Source organism: Labrus bergylta, chromosome 21 (assembly GCF_963930695.1).
Source record: "Labrus bergylta chromosome 21, fLabBer1.1, whole genome shotgun sequence".
NCBI classification, from domain to species: domain Eukaryota; kingdom Metazoa; phylum Chordata; class Actinopteri; order Labriformes; family Labridae; genus Labrus; species Labrus bergylta.
In genome coordinates, this window is record NC_089215.1 from 1,301,289 (window position 1) to 1,322,653 (window position 21,365).

At 39.6% G+C, this 21,365-nt stretch overlaps 2 protein-coding genes and 3 long non-coding RNA genes across 8 annotated transcripts in view; 2 read left to right on the forward strand and 3 right to left on the reverse strand.

Annotated features, from left to right (window-relative positions):
* Positions 1-21,365, reverse strand: part of LOC136177255 (uncharacterized) — a 59,669-nt gene that overhangs the window by 15,302 nt on the left and 23,002 nt on the right. The window lies entirely within an intron of this gene.
* LOC136177294 (uncharacterized) lies at positions 333-6,059 on the forward strand. The gene is made up of 2 exons (XR_010664936.1): positions 333-510; positions 4,550-6,059. It is a non-coding gene; the product is annotated as an uncharacterized lncRNA (long non-coding RNA).
* On the reverse strand, positions 6,555-9,368 carry LOC110004940 (nuclear factor 7, brain-like). The gene has a single exon (XM_065949829.1). The coding sequence runs from the start codon at positions 8,725-8,727 to the stop codon at positions 7,339-7,341; it is 1,389 nt and encodes a 462-aa protein (XP_065805901.1). The 5' UTR covers positions 8,728-9,368; the 3' UTR covers positions 6,555-7,338.
* Positions 8,420-17,184, forward strand: LOC110005222 (G2/M phase-specific E3 ubiquitin-protein ligase-like). Of its 3 annotated transcripts, none has more exons than XM_065949831.1 (10): positions 8,420-8,549; positions 10,437-10,609; positions 10,814-11,052; positions 11,147-11,485; positions 11,889-12,083; positions 12,540-12,793; positions 12,875-13,000; positions 16,010-16,150; positions 16,343-16,451; positions 16,605-17,184. In XM_065949831.1, the coding sequence occupies exons 4-10, from the start codon at positions 11,350-11,352 to the stop codon at positions 16,820-16,822; spliced, it is 1,179 nt and encodes a 392-aa protein (XP_065805903.1). In that variant the 5' UTR covers positions 8,420-8,549; positions 10,437-10,609; positions 10,814-11,052; positions 11,147-11,349; the 3' UTR covers positions 16,823-17,184. The 3 variants fall into 3 exon arrangements, with proteins under 3 accessions (XP_065805903.1, XP_065805904.1, XP_065805905.1); XM_065949833.1 differs by lacking the exon at positions 8,420-8,549 and adding an exon at positions 12,360-12,454 and having other exon boundaries at positions 9,827-10,609; XM_065949832.1 differs by lacking the exons at positions 8,420-8,549; positions 12,875-13,000 and having other exon boundaries at positions 9,821-10,609.
* Positions 17,096-18,503, reverse strand: LOC110005223 (uncharacterized). Its single transcript, XR_010664935.1, has 2 exons — positions 17,780-18,503; positions 17,096-17,387 (listed from the first exon to the last, which is right to left on the reverse strand). It is a non-coding gene; the product is annotated as an uncharacterized lncRNA (long non-coding RNA).

Genomic DNA, 21,365 nt, shown 5'->3' on the forward strand with positions numbered 1-21,365 from the left:
CTCGAACGAGGATGACATCACAGACCTGGCCAGACGTGTAAAAGTGCTCGAAAAAGAAAACACTGACCTGAAAGCATGGGTTGAAGACGCTGAGAACCGAAGCAGACGCTCCAACCTCCGCTTCATCGGCATCCCCGAGAGGGCCGAGGGTAATAACATCCTTGGCTTTATGAGTCGTCTGATCCCGCAGCTTCTAGGTGAAGCGGATTTCTCCTCCGGTGATCGAGCGCTGTCATCGTACTGCTGTCAAGGATAACTCCAGAGCCAAGGGTCCCAGGCCGATCTTGGTAAAGCTCCACTACTTCCAGGACAATATGAAGATAATGAAACTCTCCAGGGAGAAGAAGGAGCCCCCTCAGTACAAAGGAGCTCGAGTTTATATCTACCCGGACTTCTCCGCTGGTCTGATCCAGAGACGCCGGGGTTTTGATGCGGTTAAGAAAAAGCTCCGTGACAGAGACATCAAATACGCCTTGATCTTTCCCTGCACGTTGAGAGTTGTCCGTGCTGGTAAGACACTTTTTCTTCGCACACCTGATGAAGCTGAGACATTTTTTGGTGAACTTTCCTCCATTGATTCCTCCATTGACTCTGACATGACAGCTTAACGCTAGTGGCTAGTGCTAACGTTAGCACAGAACTCTGAAAAGAGGCTGATGAACTTTTTTGTTTATTTTCCCTTTCCATTTTTATTTCACCGTCAGGTGAACTCTTTTGTCTATTTCCCTTCTTGTAATTATTTTACCATTGGACCGGCAAGTTTTTTTGTTTGTTTGTGTTTTCTGTTTTGATTTACAAAGTGGGCGTTGGGCTGCTGTGATGGATGCTGCCTTGCTAGTGTTTGCCGTAAAATGTGTCGCAAATGCCGTAAAACTGTGTAACACTAAAAGAGTTCGGCTATTTTAAGTTGATGGGAAGGGATAGACCCTTACAATAATTTATTACAATCAGTGAAAACTCTGAATGATGAAGTAAATTAATTATGAAGCATCTGAGGTTTCTATTATTTTATTATTTTCTAGTATGTTATCAGATGACTTCATAAAGGCCTACTATATCATTTAGTATGAATAAACTTACCTCTGTTTTTTTAAATCTAATAATAACGAGCTATGCAGGCTGAGCTATGTACCACCTGTGTGTGTGTGTGTGTGTGTGTGTGTGTGTGTGTGTGTGCATTTTTGCTGCCACCTTACTTGCATATTTATTTTCACATCATCTCGGAATAATGAACTCTATTAAAGGTGTGCATGTTATTCACTTGAACATTAGGAGTTTGTCACCTAAAATTGACTTATTGAGAGCCTGGCTCACCTATAATAAACCTCATGTAATTACTCTTTCTGAAACCTGGTTAAACAGCAATATTTCTGATGATGAAGTCACAATTGATAACTATGTCCTTTATAGAAAAGACAGGGGCTCAAGAGGAGGGGGTCTTTTGACATATGTATCCTCAAATTTGACTGCAGAACTGATTTTACCAACTGAGAATCCCTCGCGTTTTGAATGCCTTTTTGTTAAAATTATTTTACATGAGAACAAACGACTTATCATAGGAAATATCTATAAACCTCCCAATGCTCCTGCTGAAACAACTGAATGTATCCTATCAACCATTAATTCTTTAGACTGCACTAGTGAAAAAATCATATTAGGTGATTTCAACTCCAATTGGGCAGATCGCTCATCCCGTAATGATCGCAATCTCTTCAACAGCATAAATTTAACCCAACTTATAAGTGAACCTACCAGAGTTGGTCCCAGTTCGTCTTCTCTACTTGATTGGATCCTAGTTTCCCATCCCGACAGAATCATACAATCTGGGGTATTACCTGACTCTTTCAGTGACCATTCTATTGTTTTTTGTGTTTGGAAAATCAAAGTGCCTCATCTTCCTCCTAAATTCATCCAAGTAAGGAAAACTAATAATATTAACTCTGAACTTTATATTCAAGATATCTTAAACATCAACTGGGAAAGATTTCAACTAATACCATTCGTTGAAGATGCCTGGAATTACTTTTATACTGAGCTTGTTGAGATAATTAATAAACATGCTCCCTGGACAACAATTAAAGTCAAGGGTCGACATTTACCTTGGATAAAAGGAGATCTTATACACTTATTCAAACAAAGAGACAAGGCTTGGAAAAAATACCGTGTAACAAATCATTCTTCTGACTGGAATGCTTATAAAGAGCTGAGGAATGAATGTAAAACCAATACTAGAAATGCTAAGGCAAATTATTACAAAGACTGTCTGTCAACTGATTTTAAGAACCCAAAGCAATTTTGGAAGAGAATCAATAGTATAACCAATAAACCCACAAAAAATCCTACTACTCGTATCAGAATAAACAATGAAACTGTCAGTGAACCATCATTAATTGCAGAGGCATTTAGCCAACACTTCTCTACAATTGGTAGCTCCCTGTCTGGTTATTCTCACTCTGACTTTACCCCGACTCAGAACAGATGTGGCAGTTCCTTTTCCTTCAGAACTATCACACCAACTGATGTCCAACAGGTCACTGATGGTCTAAGCTCTGGATGCAGTGCTGGTCCAGATGGTCTGGAGATTAAGTTCTTTAAACTTGCCTCTCATATTTTATCATTTCCTCTGGCTGATTTATTTAATTCATCTCTTGCAACTGGTAAAACTCCCTCTTCCTGGAAATGTGCCAGAGTAACCCCTCTCCATAAAGGGGGTGACCCCACGGACATCAATAATTATAGACCTATCTCAATTATTAATAGCATTGCAAAAATATTTGAAAAACTCATCTTTAATCAATTATCTAAATATCTTAATGATCACAACTTATTATCAACACACCAATCTGGTTTTAGACCAAACCACTCGACCGCCACTGCTCTCCTAAAATTCACCAATGACATACAGTCAGCATCTGACAGCAATATGTCTACAGGTGCTATATTTATTGACCTTGCTAAGCATTTGACATGGTTGATCACTATCTTCTTTTAGATAAACTACATGCTATTGGTTTCTCTACTGACTCTTTGTTGTTTTCAACTCTTTTCTTCATTATAGAAGTCAATGTGTTTTTTTCAGGGCAGCCAGTCAGACTTCAAGATTATTGATAAAGGTGTGCCACAAGGTTCATCTTTAGGTCCTCTATTATTCTCCATCTTCATCAATGACCTCTCACCAGTCTGTTCTGACTGTCAAATTCATTTATATGCAGATGACACTGTAATATACTCCTCCAGTTCGGACATTTCACAAATTCAATACTCAATACAATCTGATTTTAATCTAGTCCAAAAATGGTTCTCTGTCAATAAACTTCTTCTGAATAAGAAAAAATCATATTTTATGTTGTTCTGCACTCGACCAGATTCTTTGCCCTTAACAAAAAACTGGCATATTAATTTCCTGGATGGAACAGCATTAGAAAAAGTAGATGAATTTAAATATTTGGGCCTTTGGCTAGATTCCCAGTTATCTTTCAAACCTTATATCAACTCAATTTCTAAGAAAATATATGGTCGTCTAAAATCACTTTATCGTTCTGTTGAATGTTTTTCACTGCAAGTCCGGAGAAGAATCGTGACACAATTGGTGCTGCCAATCCTTGATTATGCTGATGTTATCTATGGAAACACCTCAGAGACAAATCTTCGACCTCTCACTATCTTATTCAGCAGTCTCTGTAGATTTGTTCTGAGGTGTCCATATAGGACCCATCATTGCCTAATGTATGAGTCCTTGAATTGGCTGGCTCCCAAGTCCAGAAGGACATTTCATTCATTACTTTTAAATGTATCTATTTTAATTTTCCTCCGTACTTGAAACAATTTCTAATCCCTTTCAGTTCACAGTATAGCCTAAGGCATACTGATCATCTATTTTTCCTCACACCAAGAATCAGGAAAGAAATTGGTCGCCGTGCATTTAAATTTAACGCTCCATCAGACTGGAATAACCTACCTCGCTCACTTAGATCTATCACCTCTTTTCATATCTTTAAATCATCTCTACATACTCATTGTCAAACATCCTGCTCTTGCTTTTGATTTTCTTTCTCTGTTGGACTTAGTTTGTCTGGACCTGCTCTCCTCTTGCTTGCGCTCGTGTATCTACATGTATGTACTGTTCTGTACCTTGTGCCTTAATGTTGCGTACACTATGTGTGTAAGTCCTGTATAGTGTGTATGCATATATATATGCAGAGGTTTTCCTTTCTTTTTTCTTTTTTCATTATTATTATTATTATTATATTTGTATTTTTTCTCTTTAGATTTTTTCTGATTGTGTAATACTGGCTGGTTGGTGGGTGGCTAGGCTTGGGGGAGCATTAAGTGTGAGTGATTGTGAGTGTGCGTGTGTTTGTGGTGTCTCTGTGTTTAAATGTTTGGTATTATGTTTTGGATTTACCTTTTATTTTGATTTCGTATTATGATGATTCATTTATGTTTTGTAAGGACCCCCTTGAAAATGAGATGCTGCATCTCAAGGGGCTATCCTTGAAATAAATTACAAATTACAAATTTACACATTAATGCTGTCTCTCACCTCCAGGGCCTTGAGGAAGATGCTGCGCCACCGCGTCTTCATCATGCCAATCGCCCTTTCCACCACACACCGTGCTTTGGCATGATGCCGGTTGTATCGTACATGAACAGGGTTTTGCACCGGCTCCCTGAATGGGGTCATCAAGCTGATTGGTGCAGCCAGGCGGGGATACCCCCATCCCCAACAATACACCAGCCATGAGGGGGGTAGAGTTGGTGTACGTACAGAGAACTCCACTGCAGGACCCTGCATCGTGGACAGAGCCTGGAAGTCCTGTGAACAAGGGTGATGTATTGTGAATATGTCATTGTACTTGACATGGTACAGGACACATTATGTTGAAAATGCCCGTCTCAGACACTTCTGAAATGTGACATCACAAATTCAATTGTGACTATACAACATCTTTTAAAGTAATTACAATGTTTACAATCATGAGATAAGTAGAAATTCACACATGAACATAATGACGTTGCAGTTGTTGGGTGACAAATACAAATCACAGTAAGTGTGAGTCCTGGTCCACATTCACTTTCATTGTATGTGAGATGACTGCAACACCCTTTTCCTGAGAAACTCAAAAAGTTAACCCAACCTTCCAGAGGTATTAATGTCAGTAACTGATGACTGAATTATTTATTAGATCAACAATCCCTTAAGCAGTGTAAGCTGTACTAATACATTTCTGACTTTCATTTCTACCTGTATATGTATTAAGGAAGCAGCCTTTGTGATCACACACCACCAGCAGCTGAATGGAAGAGCTTCCTGTTGAACAACACAAAATGGAAAGTGATAACCACTCACATTGATATGGGATTAAAAACAGGTTTATATGAAGTGGTATTTTGTACGCAGGTTACCTGTTAAGGTAGTCTTCTTTGTTTGCTGCAGGTGGCTTGATTCTAATGTGTGTCCCATCAATGCTGCCAGCCGCTCAGCAGAAGGCATGAGAGCCAGCCAGGTGGGCAAAGCCTTCCCCTATTCCCTCTAGCTCATCAGCAGCAGGGAGATGAACCACCCTCTTCATGATGCTGATGATACTTCCAGCGACTCGATGAACAACATCATGAACCGTGGTGATGGGGACATCAAAGGCTCCTGACACCACCCGATACGAGGTGGCACTGGCCAGCCAGTATAAATATATCCCCACTTCGAGGTCTTTGCTCCAGCCATGGTCCTTGGTGTATCCCAGACACTCCACCAAGGCCTTCACTGTCTGCCTTGACAGACTGAAGTCTTTCTTTAGTTCTCCATCTCCCAGGTAGAGGCGGACAGTAGCGCTGTGGCCGTTCAATTAGAGGTATTGTCCTCACAGTCCACGCTGAGTAGGGACAGGATGTTTCAGGTGTCTGAACTTGTGTTTCCAAAGTGAAAAGTGTTTTATCATTCATGAAGTGTTTTTTGGTTACTGATATAATACTGTTGTCAGTTTGCTGTGAAATTCACTGTTTGAATTTAGTTCAATGTTAAGAAATGAAGTGGTTACTAATAAACATGTCACACAATAGTATTTATTGACTTATCTGAGTGTATATACCTTCAATATTTGAGGTGAGGAGCTTACATTAACTTCCTTACATAATCCCAGTTTACCCTTACAAATATTGAATGTGTCCTATTTACATGGTCTTCATTTTGTAATAGGATAGCCAGAATGTTTCTCCTGTTGGCAGCTTGTCTCCTTCATGCCACATTGTGTGCATGAACCAATGACAAAAATGACATATTGTGATATTTATGTGTCTTACCACCTCAGATGTTCCTGCTTTTCTGACTGTACGATGCATGTGCCACATGTGGACAAGCTGCTGCAGTTACAGGGTCCTGTGCTGGCTCTCTTATTACATATTATTCATAGCTGTGTAAAAATTAAACCTGAATGCTTAAAAAGTATACTACAATGTTAATAGTATATTTCATAATGTAATGAAATAAATTACTACTAATATTAGCATGCTAATCATATTTCAACCACAGGTGTTATGTATAAATGACAGATGACAGATTGTTGACTGTTTTCTTTTAATTATGTTAATTTTTTTTTTTACATGGTCGATAATCAAAGTCAGAGTAAAACACACAAACAAACTACCAATGAACAAGTTGATGAAAAGGCACCCAGTTTGATTAAAGCAGAATTACAAGAATGATGGAACGCAGCCTTCGCCAGATGAATGAGATCAGAACTCAAGAATGAAACATTACCAAGAAAACACACTAGAACAAAGAAACACAGGTATAGGAAATACAAAATAAAAACACTAGAAACTAAGCTAGGAGACAAACTGAAAATACAAACTACATAAGACCAAATCATGACAATACGTTGTTTTTAAGAGAGAGCCTCGTAGTTTAATTATTTCAAACTGATTGTATTTAATGAATTCATGTTTAAAATAACTTCAACAAAACATAAACTGAGAAGAAGACGAGCTTTTTATGGCTCATTAATTATTCATCATTAATGGATCATTGATTGTTAAGGTGTTCAAATATCGCTTAAGAAAAATGAGTGAAATTTGATTCTAATCATCAAGATGTTTTTTTAAATCTACAGTCACAGAGATTCAGTGGTTAAGTCCTCAGTGGGAGTTCTTCTCTCAGTTCTGATGCATGCAAACCGTTTCTCAGTGAAAGTGTGTGTTGGTGTCAGACTCACTGTGATCCTCTGCAGCCTCTTCTTCACTCAGAGAACAGGGACAGACTCTACCCCCCCACAGTGTCCCAGCTGTGAGTCCCTGAGTTACACCAAACAGATCTGAGCTCTGTCATAAAGACAACCAGAGACATCAGGACGACACAGTCACAGAGATCTTCTCTGGTAACATCTTCAGTGGGAGTTTATCCACAGTGTTAATGTATGGAAACATCCTCTCAGTGAAAGTGTGTGTGAAGGTGTGTATGTGTGTGTTAGTATCAGGATCAGAGAAGGACAGCTCTCCTCTGTTACAGTCCAGATTCACTCTGATCCTCTGAAGATTCTTCTTCACTGAGAGATCAGTGGATGGATGTGGTGAGGTGCGTGCTCTGTATTTACCATCATAGAACCATATGAACCATAATCCAGACTCTTTCTTTCCCTTCCTCTGTCCAGACTCTGCTAACACACCCAGGTTCCAGAATGTACTGTCTCCAACCTGGACGTCCCAGCTGTGAGTCCCTGAGTTAAAGCCCTCAGAGCCCAGGACAGAGCAGTAAGTATCAAACCTCTCTGGATTATCAGGAAGCTGCTGTCTCTCTCCTCGTGTCACACAGGTCAGATCTTCAGACAGGATGAGTTCTGGATGAGCAGTGTTTGGGTCCAGAATGACCGGACTGTAGGAGACCATGTCCTTCATCTTGTTCCAGATGTTGAAGCTCATGTTGCCCAGGTGTTTGGCCTGGTGTATCAGAGCTCCTGAGGGCAGCTGTGGATCCTCCAGCAGGGGGCGCTGCTGGACTCTTTCCACTGCAGCCTTGTAGTTTTTCAGGAATGAGACGTCTTCAGCTCTCAGCTCGTCCTCTGTGTCTCTGACTGTGTGTGAAAGAGCTGCTATCTCTCTGCTCAGAGCCTCCATCTCCTCCTTCATCCTCTGACTCTTCTGCTCCTCTTCCTCCCTCAGTGCACACAGCCTGGCCTCCTCTTCCTCTTCTAGAAACTGGTGAAGCTTCTTAAACTGCTCCTTAATCTGCCTCTCTGTGTGTCGGGCCTGGACCTGAATGTGTTCTGCTGTTTGATCAAACTTCACTTTAACTTCTTTAAAAACATTTAACTTCTTCTTTACCGGCTCCAGAGTTTCCTGAAGTTTCTTCTTGTGTTGTCCAGCAGCTTCATCGATGGGTCTGAATCTGTGCTCAGAGTGTTTTTCTGAATCTCTGCAGACGAGACACACCGGCTCCTGATGGTCCAGACAGAAGAGTTTGAGTTTCTCAGAGTGCAGACTGCAGAGATCCTCTGAAGCTCTCTGATCTCTCTCCTGCACAAAACTCTCACACAGGTTCTTTAAAGTAAAGTTAGGAGGTAATAAATCCTTTGAATATCTCCTCTTACAAACCGGACACTCCTTGTTCTCCTTCTCCTTCCAGCAGTTCTTCACACACTCTCTACAGAAGCTGTGACAGCAGGACAGGATGACTGGATCTTTAAAGATGTTGAGGCAGACCGGACAGCACAGATCTTCCTCTAACTTGGACGCCATTTTATCTCAAGCTGAAGACGAGGAGACGAACAGCTGGGAGTCACTCCCTGTCACTCAAAGTTCCTTTAATCTGTATTCTTTGTTCTTTTTTTACGTCTTATCCGGTTTGTGGATTCAGTTTCAGGTAAAAGTCCAGATTAGTGAGGTTACGTTTGACACCGAGGCTTTGAAGCGTGTGTCGAGTAGGAGGCACATTTCTTTCTTTCCTCACTTCGAGTCTACGTCATTGATCTGTTTGTGTTTCGGTTTTGGATAAGAGGAAGTGAAACCCACTTGTCATGTCTCCTCGTGAGTTTGCGTTAGTTGGTTGTTGGGAGTTGTAGTTTTGGTTCTCTTTTTTTGGAGAAATGGAGCCTGTGAGAAAGAGGAAAACGTCTCCTGTTCGGGAGCATTTTGAGTTATAATCTCCCAATAAAGTAAACGTTAAAACCAGGCGCGGAGCCTGTGGGTCATTGCAGAGGGGGCGGGGACCAATAGTGGGCCCATAAACTGTCTATAGGCTATATAGCATATGCTGTAGCCTATATAGTAATATAGTATATCATTTATGGTATAATATCGGCTGTATGGAGATACAAGACGGGGCGGGACGAAGAGAAATGCCGCTGCAGATTACAAAGGGTGTTATTACAGTGACAGGGACTTATCAGTGAGTGACCTGCTGATGTTTAAACAGAACAAGTGCTGATATGTCTGTGCGCATATTCCACCGATTCAACAAGTAAAGCAGACTTCATTAACCGGACGGGAAACCAAAGATAGAAGGCAACTACAGTTTAACATTCAAGGAAGTTGGACGCTCACCTATGGAGGACTAAAAGTGCCAAAATGAAATATATAAATATATAATTAATGAAATCATTAAATGTGTCATCAATTATTTAATATTGGAAATAAATCAACAAATATGTAAATAAATATATAATTATTTAATTAATTAAATGCATGTGTTATTAAATAATTAAATAATTATTTAAATGTGTCATTAATTATTTAAAATTAGTAATATAGAAATAAATAAATAATTTATGAAACACATCATTAATTAATGAAATGTTGAATTAATTATTTAAAATGTTAATTCATTTAATGTAAAACCACATTTAATTATTTTACTATTTATTTAATTATTTCTCTATTTACTTTATCATTTCATGGTCCCTACACCAGCAGTGCATCATGAAATCATTTCATCTGTCACTGCTGCTCGTCAAAGTTTCTAACATCTGATTGGTTACTCAGCAAAGCAAGTCATGACAGATCGATCCCAGATAATGGATTGAAGCAGTGAATGCACTCCGATACGTTAGGTGACAGTGTTCATCCGTATATTCGTTTCGGTACGCTCTTCATTTGTCGCCGAAAAAATAGTTGCTGATGATACAAGTGAAGACGGATCAATCAGCTCACCATTGGTGCAAAGTGTTAGTGCAGGATGTCCAAAAGCTCTCCGGAGCACAGGTACAGCAGATACCTGTCGCTACACCACGTACACCTGTTCAAGGTAGGTAAGGATAGCCAGATGTGCTTCTAAACGAAGCTAGCTAGTCGGCAGAATGGTGTTAGCATGTCAGCAGCCCTGAAGTTGGACTTTTATCACTTCTTTCTTTTTAGTTGTTGTTTGCTTTCTTTATTACATTTATCAGGACTTAAGGATGTTTTAGCTGAGTGGCGATCATGGGAGCTGTAACATTTTCTCTGTGTTGCAGCCGAAGTAGCAAGGCTGTTTGCTCCATACAACAACAACAACAACAACAACAACAACAACAACAACAACAACAACAACAATTTGGCTGACAACAAGGCTGATAAAGTTCCAAGCATTCAGCTTAAAGCAGACCTTCTTGCTTCAGGACTTGGAGAACAAAGGTGATCTTTTCAGGTGCGTCTGAAACAAGAACTTTGACAAAGCACTGAGTCCTGACATTAGTAGGAGTTGTATTTTTAATTTCATTTTATCGCCATTTGTGTTCACCTATTTTACATATTAGACTCAAACTTTAATGACGTGATTTTCTTGGTGTGTATTTGTTATCACAGCTTAGCTTTTGGTATTTGAGTTAATGTGCATTATGTATATTTACAGGAAATGACAACGATCCCATGGTTGTAACAAACAAACTGATGGAGGTGTTTCCAAAGCTGCAAGAAGGGGGAGGCTTTGAGTTTCTAAAAATTGCAGGATCTACTCGCAGTCGAAATCTTGGACTTCTTCAATGTCCCAGCACAGGATACACCCTTACCTATCTAAAAGATCCATCTCCAACAATTGGACAGGCTACAATTGACATACGCCCACTTCAACAGGACCTACCCGTTGATTCAGTATGGAAATTTACACTGTCACCATTTGATACATAGTTCAAATAAATTGCACTGTGGAGTTTTAATCAATACTTAACAGATTTGTTGTTCTTAGGAAAGCTCGGGACATGCCTCTGGTCCAGAAGGAGGTTCCCTTCTCTGAAATGAAACTGCACCGAGCTAACTGGGATGGCTATGCACTTGTTAAAGATATATAAGAATTACATATTCATTTTTCAATAAGAAATGTCTTTTTAGTTTTTGTGCACACAGATGAGAGGAAATGACTATAACATTTTCTGAACTTCAAGGACCCCCATGCAGGAAACACATAGAGAAGGAGAGGGAGACCGTGGTGAGGAGAATGATAGAGAGCCACCCACTGACAGGGACAGCGTTCCAGTGAGGCCTGAAACATCTGTAGAGAGTGAAGTAGAACCAGTAGTGATTGAAAGTGAGAAGATTGATCTTAAAGAACTTGACAATGCTTTGTGTCATCACAGTAGGAATGCTATAATATTGTGCATGATTAGAACTCAGTCAATAGAAGAATAACACCTTTTAACCATAATAAATAACGACTAGAAGACATGCCATTATCACTGCTGTTTTATAGAACCTTAGAAACACTTCCTCATACAGTTCACAGACTCCACATCTAAGTGAAGCTTGGTTGACTTCAAACAGCAAATAAGCATCATTCTGATGAAAGTCAAGTAGAAATGGACTTTCCTAGTATCTATTAAAAGGCTGTTGGATTCTGTCACATTTTTCAGGTGTTCCTCCTTTTCTGTTGATTGGGAGTTTATCTGCATTTAACATGCAAAGTAGTTACATTTATTTTTCTTCTTGTCTAGACTGGAAGATTATTAAAGAACCAACTCTGGCTGCCCAAGTTTTCAAAGATAATCTACTAAGTGAACATGCAACCGGGAAGCCTCTTAAACTGAAACTGGATGTAAGGGAGCGTGAGGAGGACAGGGAACGGGCACTTCTCTCATTCTATAAACAGCAACAGGAATGGGCATGTCCACTTCATTGTACCCTTGATGGTTAGTAGAATAGAGTTCATAATATAAATATATCCTGTTACATTAATATCAATTCTATGTCTTATATGGAATGGTATTAGTGGTTTACTGGTCCCATCAGGTCATTTGGCTGATATTAATCATTATATGATAATCTGCATTGGCTGTTCATGCTGTCTGCATAACAGTTCATGTGTTTGTCCTTCCTTCCTAAAACTTGTCAAGCACCTATAGCCTTGTTACAGCTTGTTTCTAGTGTGTTATTAACAGTATACAGTATTCTTTAAAAAAAAAAAGTTTTATAGGTGATGCTGCTGTTGGACAGGGAGTGATGCGGTACTTTCTGACAACAATAATATCCAAACTCCAGTTTGGATTCAGAATGAATCTTGGTAAATGTGCTACTATTCAGGTTAATGTCATGCATTTTAAAAGTTAATTGTTTGATTTGAAGCCCTGCTCTGTTGGTACTTACAGGAGGAGTGGGCCAAACTCTGCTATTTGAAGGTGAGCCTGACCATCTCGTTCCAGCTGCATCAGAGGTGCTTATTGAGAGCAACCTCTTCCAGGTTGCAGGAAGGATGATAGCCCACTCCTTTTTGCATGATGGCCCCCATGTCACCGGATTAAGTCCTGCTGTTATTCATGTACTGTTCAATGGGGACCCTGAAATGGCAACAATTGTTGTCGAGGACTGTCCTGATCTGCACATCAGGAGTATTATAACAATGGTATGTAACACACAAACAAAAAAACCTTTGCCTTGCAAAATTCCTGGACAGGTGTAATACCTTTTATGATCCAAACTGTAGCTTGAACTTGAAGAACTTACTCAGGAACAGAAGGACACAGTGTCAGATCTTTCCCTGTCTTGGGATCTCCCAGCAGTCACTAAAACGAATCAGAGGTGGCTACATAACAAACTTCTAGTACACGCGGTGAGTTTCTCCTGCTGATTTGGTGAATTCTCCTTCTGAAATTGAACTCATCCCCCATTTATCCATCAATTATGTTTCAAGCTAAGCAATTCTATCACGTCTGCATTTCTTTTGCACATCTGTATTTCAATCACAAACTAATTGGAACTGCAGGCAGGATTATTACAGAACCTAAACACTCTTTAACTTGTAATCTAGGCAGGGAGTGGTTTGGTGTTGCAATATGAAAGGATATAATTGGGGAAAAATACATCTTAACCCTGTAAAGCCTGACACATGAAAAAATAACCAGGAAATTCTATTCTTTTGGAATTGAGATGTTTATTAAACCCTTAAACAAAATCCCCCAAATTATTTTTCTCATATCATGTTGTTTATGATATTTTTTTTGTAGCACATTTGATACATTGGGCGTTTTTGGCAATTTTTTGCACACATTTCAGGAAGCTTTTCTCGTTGTTTTTTTTAACATAACACTTTTTACAGCCTTTTTATTTCATTTTGTGGTAGGCACAAAAACAGTTTCTGTCCTTGTTCAGGCAAAGATGCACCTTACACTTCTCACAGTAGACATGTGAGAAGTGATTGCCAGTGCAGTGCTTGCATCTCTGTCGGGTTTCCCATGTTGGAAAATGATCAATGCCATCCCTTCTCACATCAAGAGGCACACTGCAGCTTGGTCTTTTACGGGGTGGTGTTGGAGTCTCTTCTGGAGAGGATAGTGGTCTGCCACACCTGATTTTGGCCTTTCCTGCCAACCAAAGCCTGAAACCTTCGCAGAGGCACGGGTTTCTTCTTGGGGTTTAGCTTCTTCTGGTCTCTTCTGTAGAGGTTCCACGCATTGATGACTGCCACTGTAACAGTGTGCCACCAGATGTACATGTACCATCTTCGGGATCTGAAGCTGAACTTGTAAAGTGCAGACAGCATATCAAGGAGATCAACACCTCCCATGAACTTGTTATATGTTTCAACAATGGCTGGTCTGGGAACCGTTATGTGAGTTTTGGATTTGCGATCCCAGCGTTTCACATTTCCCACAGGTTCAGTGCCAACAAAAGAGGAAATCAGGTTCACTGCTTTGTTGTCGTACCATCTTACAACGATGTTGTTTTCCTGGTTCACTCTGAAGTCCATTGACCCTCTTCCATTTTTCTTCAATTCTTTTTCATCCATCATGGTGCAGTGCTTCATCCTGTTCATCCGGATCGTGCCAACGTAGTGGATTCCTCTTTCTTTTAGGTGTTGCACCAGGGGAACTGATGTGAAGTAGTTGTCTGCAAAGACCTTGTGATTTTTTCCTGCTGGAAGTGTTGATGTCATTTTCAGCACAACTTCTCCTGTAACACCTACTTCAGACTTTTCTCTGTCTGGATTTTCTGCACCTTGACAAATATCAAAGTCATAAAGAAAGCCACTTTGTCCAGCACGTCCCCACATTTTGAAACCCCATTTGTGAGGTTTTGCAGGCATGTAGACACGTAGATGAGATTTTCCCTTAAATGGCACCATGATTTCATCAACTGCATGGCTTTCTTCAGGAGGTATGTAGAGAAACTGTTCTCGCAGTTTTTGTAACCATGGCCTGAGCTTCCACAGTTTATCTTTCTTTGCATCATCAGACACACTGAGGTTGTCCTGAAAGTGAATCACTGTCAGCAATTTCAGAAACCGATCTCGAGACATCACATGACAAACTGCAGGGAGCCTTGTCTCCATCTCCCAATAGGCTCTCACAGAGGACATCTGTACTAACCCCATATGAATGTACATGCCTAGAACCTGCTCTATTTCCTTGGCAGTTGTGTTTACTGACTTGCCCTCTTTTTGTACACTGTACAGGTTTGTTTGTTCTGCAGTTTCCTCTAGCATTTCATCAGTGACAAACTGTTTGAAATACATGTATGGTGTCCAGTCACACCTGTCTTCTGTGCCTTCCTCAACACTTGCATTGAAATTGATAGATGGAGCTTGATAATTAATTTTTCTCCATCTGTATTCTTTCCTTTGTGCATTGGCCTTCACTGACTCCTTTCTGATTGTGTCCTGTGTTGTTGTTGGGATCTCAACGTCTGTGCTTGTCTGGGCTACACTTTCCTCTTGATAGTCTTCCTCATCACTGCTATCTGAACTTCCATCATCATGCATGGCCTGAGGAGTCCATTCTTCCTCATCCTCCTCATCATCTTCCCCTAACTGCTCTATGTCACTTGAATTGCCATCCATTATCATGTTGATGACATTTTCAATGTACGTTTGTTTTCTCACTTCTTCCTCTATTCTTTTTGACATCTAAAAATACACACATAACAAATTGGTCAATATAGCATAGCGATTATGATTTCAGAGGAATTGTTATTGTGAAAATACCCAAAATGTATTTTAAAATGGCATTTCAGTCATTAATTAGATTTATTAAATCATTAAAATAGTGTGTGTTTGTATATTGGTAGGCATGATGTAGATTACATTACAAAAATTTAGAATGACCGTTCAAGGATAAAGCACCTTATATACCTGCAGTATCAAATGTGATACACACATTTTTAACATGATTTAACTGTAATATGAAGAATGAATTATTAAGTAATGATACATTGTTTTAATACAGAATATACTCATATTAAAGAATGAGTAACAATATAAATGTTATTCATACTGTAACTTCTTGAAAATTAGCAAAGATTTTCCTGCTGAAAGTGTGTGGATGCTAGCATGATGGTGGGCATTTTTTAAAAGGTCAAAAAAGCCCTTCCACTGCCTGCAGTAGAGTGCAAATCCTCTAGGGGGCAGAATACATGTATCAGGTCATATACAACAGGTTTTAAAGGAAAGTTTTGATCATGTTGATAAGACAGAGGTCTCAGAAACTTGCGTAGCAAATATGATACAAATGGTTTTATAGGGTTGTTAAGCACTGCATTAGAGTTTTATAAGCACTTTCTACTGTGCTGACTTTTGTAGAATTTTAATATTTGGTCAGTAATATGGGTTTGGCCTTTCTTGTAGGTCATCGGGAGGACCATGCGCCAAATTAAACAGTTGAGAAAGGGATTGAAAGATGTGATGCTATGGCCCCTGCTGACATCAAGGCCAGATGTTGTCCCACTTCTTTTTCTGAAAATGGCAGGAATGCAGTTTGTACCCCAGGTGATTTAGTACATCCAACTTATTAACAATACTTAAAATATTAATAAATGTGTGTGCAAATCTTATTGTCTAATTTACTGAGCTGGATATTTTCTCAATTACCAAGACTGTAATCTATATTCCTTTTCATCAGTGCTGAATTATAAATTATCCTAGACACCAAAATACTTTTCAAACTTTTTTTTTATTCAGATGTTCCTAGACAAAATCACATGGCCTGTGGAGGACAGTGATGATGAAGAACTTGACATTGAGTGCAAGTGCTGCATCACTGGTTTTCTACGGATGTTCATTGAAACAGGTATAGCTATCTTATTTTGCAATTTATTTTCATGTTTACCAATGTCTCTATGTCCCATAAACATCTCACTTAACATTGTAGAATATATGAAATGCATAGGGATTTGAACAGTTACAGTGCACTGTGTTCTTAATCCACTTTATGACCTTTTAGCTTCATCAGATACTCTGGCTCAGTTGCTGAAGTTCTGGGTCGGCTGGGAAATGCTCCCTCCAGAACTCAAAGTGGAGTTTTCCGGGGGAACCTTCCCATCATCCTCCACATGCTTTGAAACACTGAAGCTGCCAGCTCATTACAACACCTACAAAGACTTTGAGGAAGCACTTGTTGCTGCCATAGACAGTGCACACACTGGATTTGCTCTTGTTTAAGTATTTTCAGGCAATGATGTTGCTGTGCTTTTATTCAGTAGAAAAAGGTCAATTTGAGTGAAGTGAGTTCAGTGTTTTTCTAACATTTCAAATACAGTGCAGTATTTTCTTTCCCTGAAAATGACACTGCTTTGTTGTTGCTCTTCTGTCAACTGTTTGATACTTCAGTGTGCATCACCTTGCTGTCCTTGCCTGTTGTCATTGGCTACATGAGGTTGTTGAAATATCTCTTGATGCTAGAAAAATTGGTTTTATTTGCATTAAAACAGCATATTATTATTTCAGATTTTTATTGACAAATCAAGTGAACTAATTCATGAGTGACATTTGCACAATAAATAAAATAAAAGGCCTGCTTAAGATATCAGTCTCCAATGATTCTTGACAAAACTTGCACTGTCTCCAAATATGATCCAATTGCATCATTTAAAGAAACTCCTGAAACTGGCAAAATGGCAACCTCTTCATCTGAGAGCTCACGGGCCATCTGAATCTCAGGAACTGACACAGTGTCTCCATGCTGATTGTGAGGCCCATTCCAGTCGATCCCATAGTCTTCATAAACCTGAACAGAGGATAACCTTGATTGACATATTGTTTAAACTACTATGACATGTCATCACACAAGATTCATGAGATTGATCATTGGTCCTTATGTTGGTGACAAATTAAGTTTTAGGCACTTTGCTGCTCAGATGTTGTTCTGTCAGAGCTCAGGAGACAGAAGAGATTCTCATGTTTCATTCAAAAACAAGAACAAAGTGATAACAGAAACCCTTTTATTCAAATATAGTGGGTCCAATTATCATCTGTCTGAAATGTTTCTTCTAAGAAATTTGAGGAAAAATAAATCTGCTAAACATCAGTGACAAACACCTGTATCTCCTGACCAACAAAATATGAATATATTTTCAAAAGGTTTCAATAATAGTGTAAAACTACTATCTTTTTTTTAACCTCTGCAGGATCCTCCATGGGGCCTTGCTCTCTGTATCTTCTCCAGAGTTCATTAGGTGATTGATTCCTTTCAGTTCTAAGTCCATGAAAGTTCCAAGCATCTCTGAAGGAGCTGAGGGTTCTCTGAATTTGGGGAAGGAAGATCCGGTGCAGGGCATAAAGATGGACTTGGTTGTCTGGATTGAGTGTTCCCTGATCTTCCAATGAAGTGAAGATCTGATAGAAGAGGTCTAGGGCATGCTCATAAACATCTCTCCACATCCTCTCTATTCTGCAATTAGAATGCAATTGACAAATTGTTAATTAATATATAATCTCAAGCTTTAAAATACATTGAGCTGCTATGGTTTGTACAAGCAGTGGTGGACAGTAACGGAGTACATTTACTTGAGTATTTGTTTTTTTGGAAACTTGTGACTTTCACTCCACTACAAGATAAATATTGTGCTTTCGACTCCACTACATTTCTAGGAAGCTCGTCGTTACTGGTTCCTTTTAGGCTCAGCATAGCTTTGTAGTCAGCTGTTGGTGTTTTTCTTTTCTAAAATGCAATTGGCCTCACGCTGTGCTCCTCATAGAAGGGAACCAATCACAGTCACCGCTCACACATGGGATGGATTTGGAAATACGTCATCAACGCTCAGTGTAGCAAGCTCTCCCGCCTTCATTCAAACAAAACTCGGCAATGGAGATGGCAGGAGAAGCTGAGGAAAGAGACTAAATGTGCACCTCTTATCCGGTTTGTGGATTCAGTTTCAGGTAAAAGTCCAGATTAGTAATGTTACGTTTGACACCGAGGCTTTGAAGCGTGTGTCGAGTAGGAGGCACATTTCTAGCTGAGGCCCCGTATCGTAGTGATGTGAAAAGCAGTTCTTTTCAGTGTACTGAATCAGTAGAATCAGTTCAGTAAAGTGATTCGTTCAAAAGATTCGTTCACTGAATCGTTCAGTACTTCTCTGCAGCTCTGTCTGTGAATCAGAATTTAATAAACTGAAACACGGTTTAGTTCTGCTCGCGATCGTACTGAGAACAGCCGGTGGTGAATAATAAACCAATGAGCTGAGAATTTAGTTGATAAAGCTCCAGTTTGCAAACTGAAAGCTGCTAAAACAATCACATTTATTTTCCCCGACCGTTCTGTTCAATATGTTCAGAACACAAATCACTCACTGACTGACTGAGAGGAAGAGAGAGAGGAGGCGGAGCGCACACACACACACACACACACACACACACACACACACACACACACACACACACACACACACACACACACACACACACACACACACACACACACACACACACACACACACACACACACACACACATTTCAGTAAGTGATTCAGTTCAGTTGGTTCACCCAGATGATTCGTTCGTTTTGAACGAATCGTTCATGACGACACATCACTACCGTATCGAGGCTCGTGTTATTTTAGGAGAAGCGCGAGACAAACGAGGCCTCACTTCGAGTCTACGTCATTGATTTGAAGTGAAACCCACTTGTCATGTCTCCTCGTGAGTTTGCGTTAGTTGGTTGTTGGGAGTTGTAGTTTTGCTTCTCTTTTTTTGGAGAAATGGAGCCTGTGAGAAAGAGGAAAACGTCTCCTGTTCGGGAGCATTTTGAGTTATAATCTCCCAATAAAGTAAACGTTAAAACCAGGCGCGGAGCCTGTGGCTCATTGCAGAGGGGGGGGACCAATAGTGGGCCCATAAACTGTCTATAGGCTATATAGCATATGCTGTAGCCTATATAGTAATATAGTATATCATTTATGGTATAATATCGGCTGTATGGAGATACAAGACGGGGCGGGACGAAGAGAAACATTATCAACCCATTAAACCACATTATCAACCCATTAAACCACATTATCAACCCATTAAACCACACATTATCAACCCATTAAACCACATTATCAACCCATTAAACCACATTATCAACCCATTAAACCACACATTATCAACCCATTAAACCACACATTATCAACCCATTAAACCACATTATCAACCCATTAAACCACACATTATCAACCCACGCACGACAACAAACTTTGTAAACAGTGTGACAGCAATGGCCTGCCGTTCATACAGTACGATAACCAGCAGACACGGCGGTCTCCAACACATGCAGCCACAAACAAAAGACCAGCATCTAATCTCAAATAATGATGAAACAACTTACCAATGAAGTTTTCATCAGCACTGTTGCTTTCCTGCAGCTAGCTGGGTGCTCCTCTCTAACATGTTTATTTGCTTGGTTAGTTTCGTTTACGTTAGTGGAGCTAGCAACGGGAGGAGACTTGCCAGGTTGAGTTGTCAATGAGAAAACATTTTTTATTTTGTTTTTTACACTTTTAATGTTCCGAAAAACTGCGAGGGAAACAGAAATGAAGCAGACAGACGACTAGCTTTTTAAAACTCCAGACAGCAGCGGGGGCCCAGCAAAGGGGGTGCTAAGAGGTGGAATCAATGACATTACAAACAGGCCACAGCACCCTGCTGGTGCTGTTTGCTGCCGTAGTTGAGAACCCCCTTGGCAGTGGAGGGGGGCCCCTCTCTGCTCTACAAAATACATTGTGTGTCTTGATTGCGGAAAAAGAAAAGAGACTCAGACCTCGTCAAACTAACTTTACTAGATAAGGAGCTTTCTTTCAATCTTTCTTTCAGTCTTTCTTTCAATCTTTCTTTCAATCTTTCTTTCAGTCTTTCTTTCAGTTTTTCTTTCAGTCTTTCTTTCAATCTTTCTTTCAATCTTTCTTTCAGTCTTTCTTTCAATCTTTCTTTCAGTCTTTCTTTCAATCTTTCTTTCAATCTTTCTTTCAGTCTTTCTTTCAATCTTTCTTTTTTCCTGGACTTGTAGTTCCCGTAAGTCCTCAAACTTGTTGAACAATAGATTTATATATATTGTTGTTTCATAGGCTATATCTTAAAAAAATAAGATCACCGAATGATAATATGATTATATTAACTAAGGTATGTTATAAAGTAATATTACGTGAATCATTATTGGTTGAAGTAGGTAAGGTAACTTTACTACAGTCTGATGTGACTGTTAAAGTGTCATCAAGGTAACTTTACTACAGTCTGATGTGACTGTTAAAGTGTCATCAAGGTAACTTTACTACAGTCTGTTGTGACTGTTAAAGTGTCATCAAGGTAACTTTACTACAGTCTGTTGTGACTGTTAAAGTGTCATCAAGGTAACTTTACTACAGTCTGTTGTGACTGTTAAAGTGTCATCAAGGTAACTTTACTACAGTCTGATGTGACTGTTAAAGTGTCATCAAGGTAACTTTACTACAGTCTGTTGTGACTGTTAAAGTGTCATCAAGGTAACTTTACTACAGTCTGATGTGACTGTTAAAGTGTCATCAAGGTAACTTTACTACAGTTGCAGTCTGTTGTTTCCATGTTAAAATCATTTTAGGTTGCTGTTCTTGCTGTCTGATGTTGCCTGTCTGTAGTCAAAGTTCAAATGAAAATCACTCCACACAATTCGTATGTTCTTGAGTATTTCTTGATCTAAGGTAAACCTGTTACTGACCTTAATCTACATTTCAAAAATCTAAAAACACATGTATGT

Bases quoted from the DNA above. Each gene is read 5' to 3' on its own strand.
- LOC110004940 (XM_065949829.1), bottom strand. From the start codon at position 8,727: ATGGCGTCCAAGTTAGAGGAAGATCTGTGCTGTCCGGTCTGCCTCAAC.
- LOC110005222 (XM_065949831.1), top strand. From the start codon at position 11,350: ATGCAGGAAACACATAGAGAAGGAGAGGGAGACCGTGGTGAGGAGAAT. The intron at 11,486-11,888 runs GTGAGAAGATTG...CTTCTTGTCTAG, and splicing joins AGAACCAGTAGTGATTGAAA to ACTGGAAGATTATTAAAGAA. The intron at 12,794-12,874 runs GTATGTAACACA...TCCAAACTGTAG, and splicing joins TCAGGAGTATTATAACAATG to CTTGAACTTGAAGAACTTAC.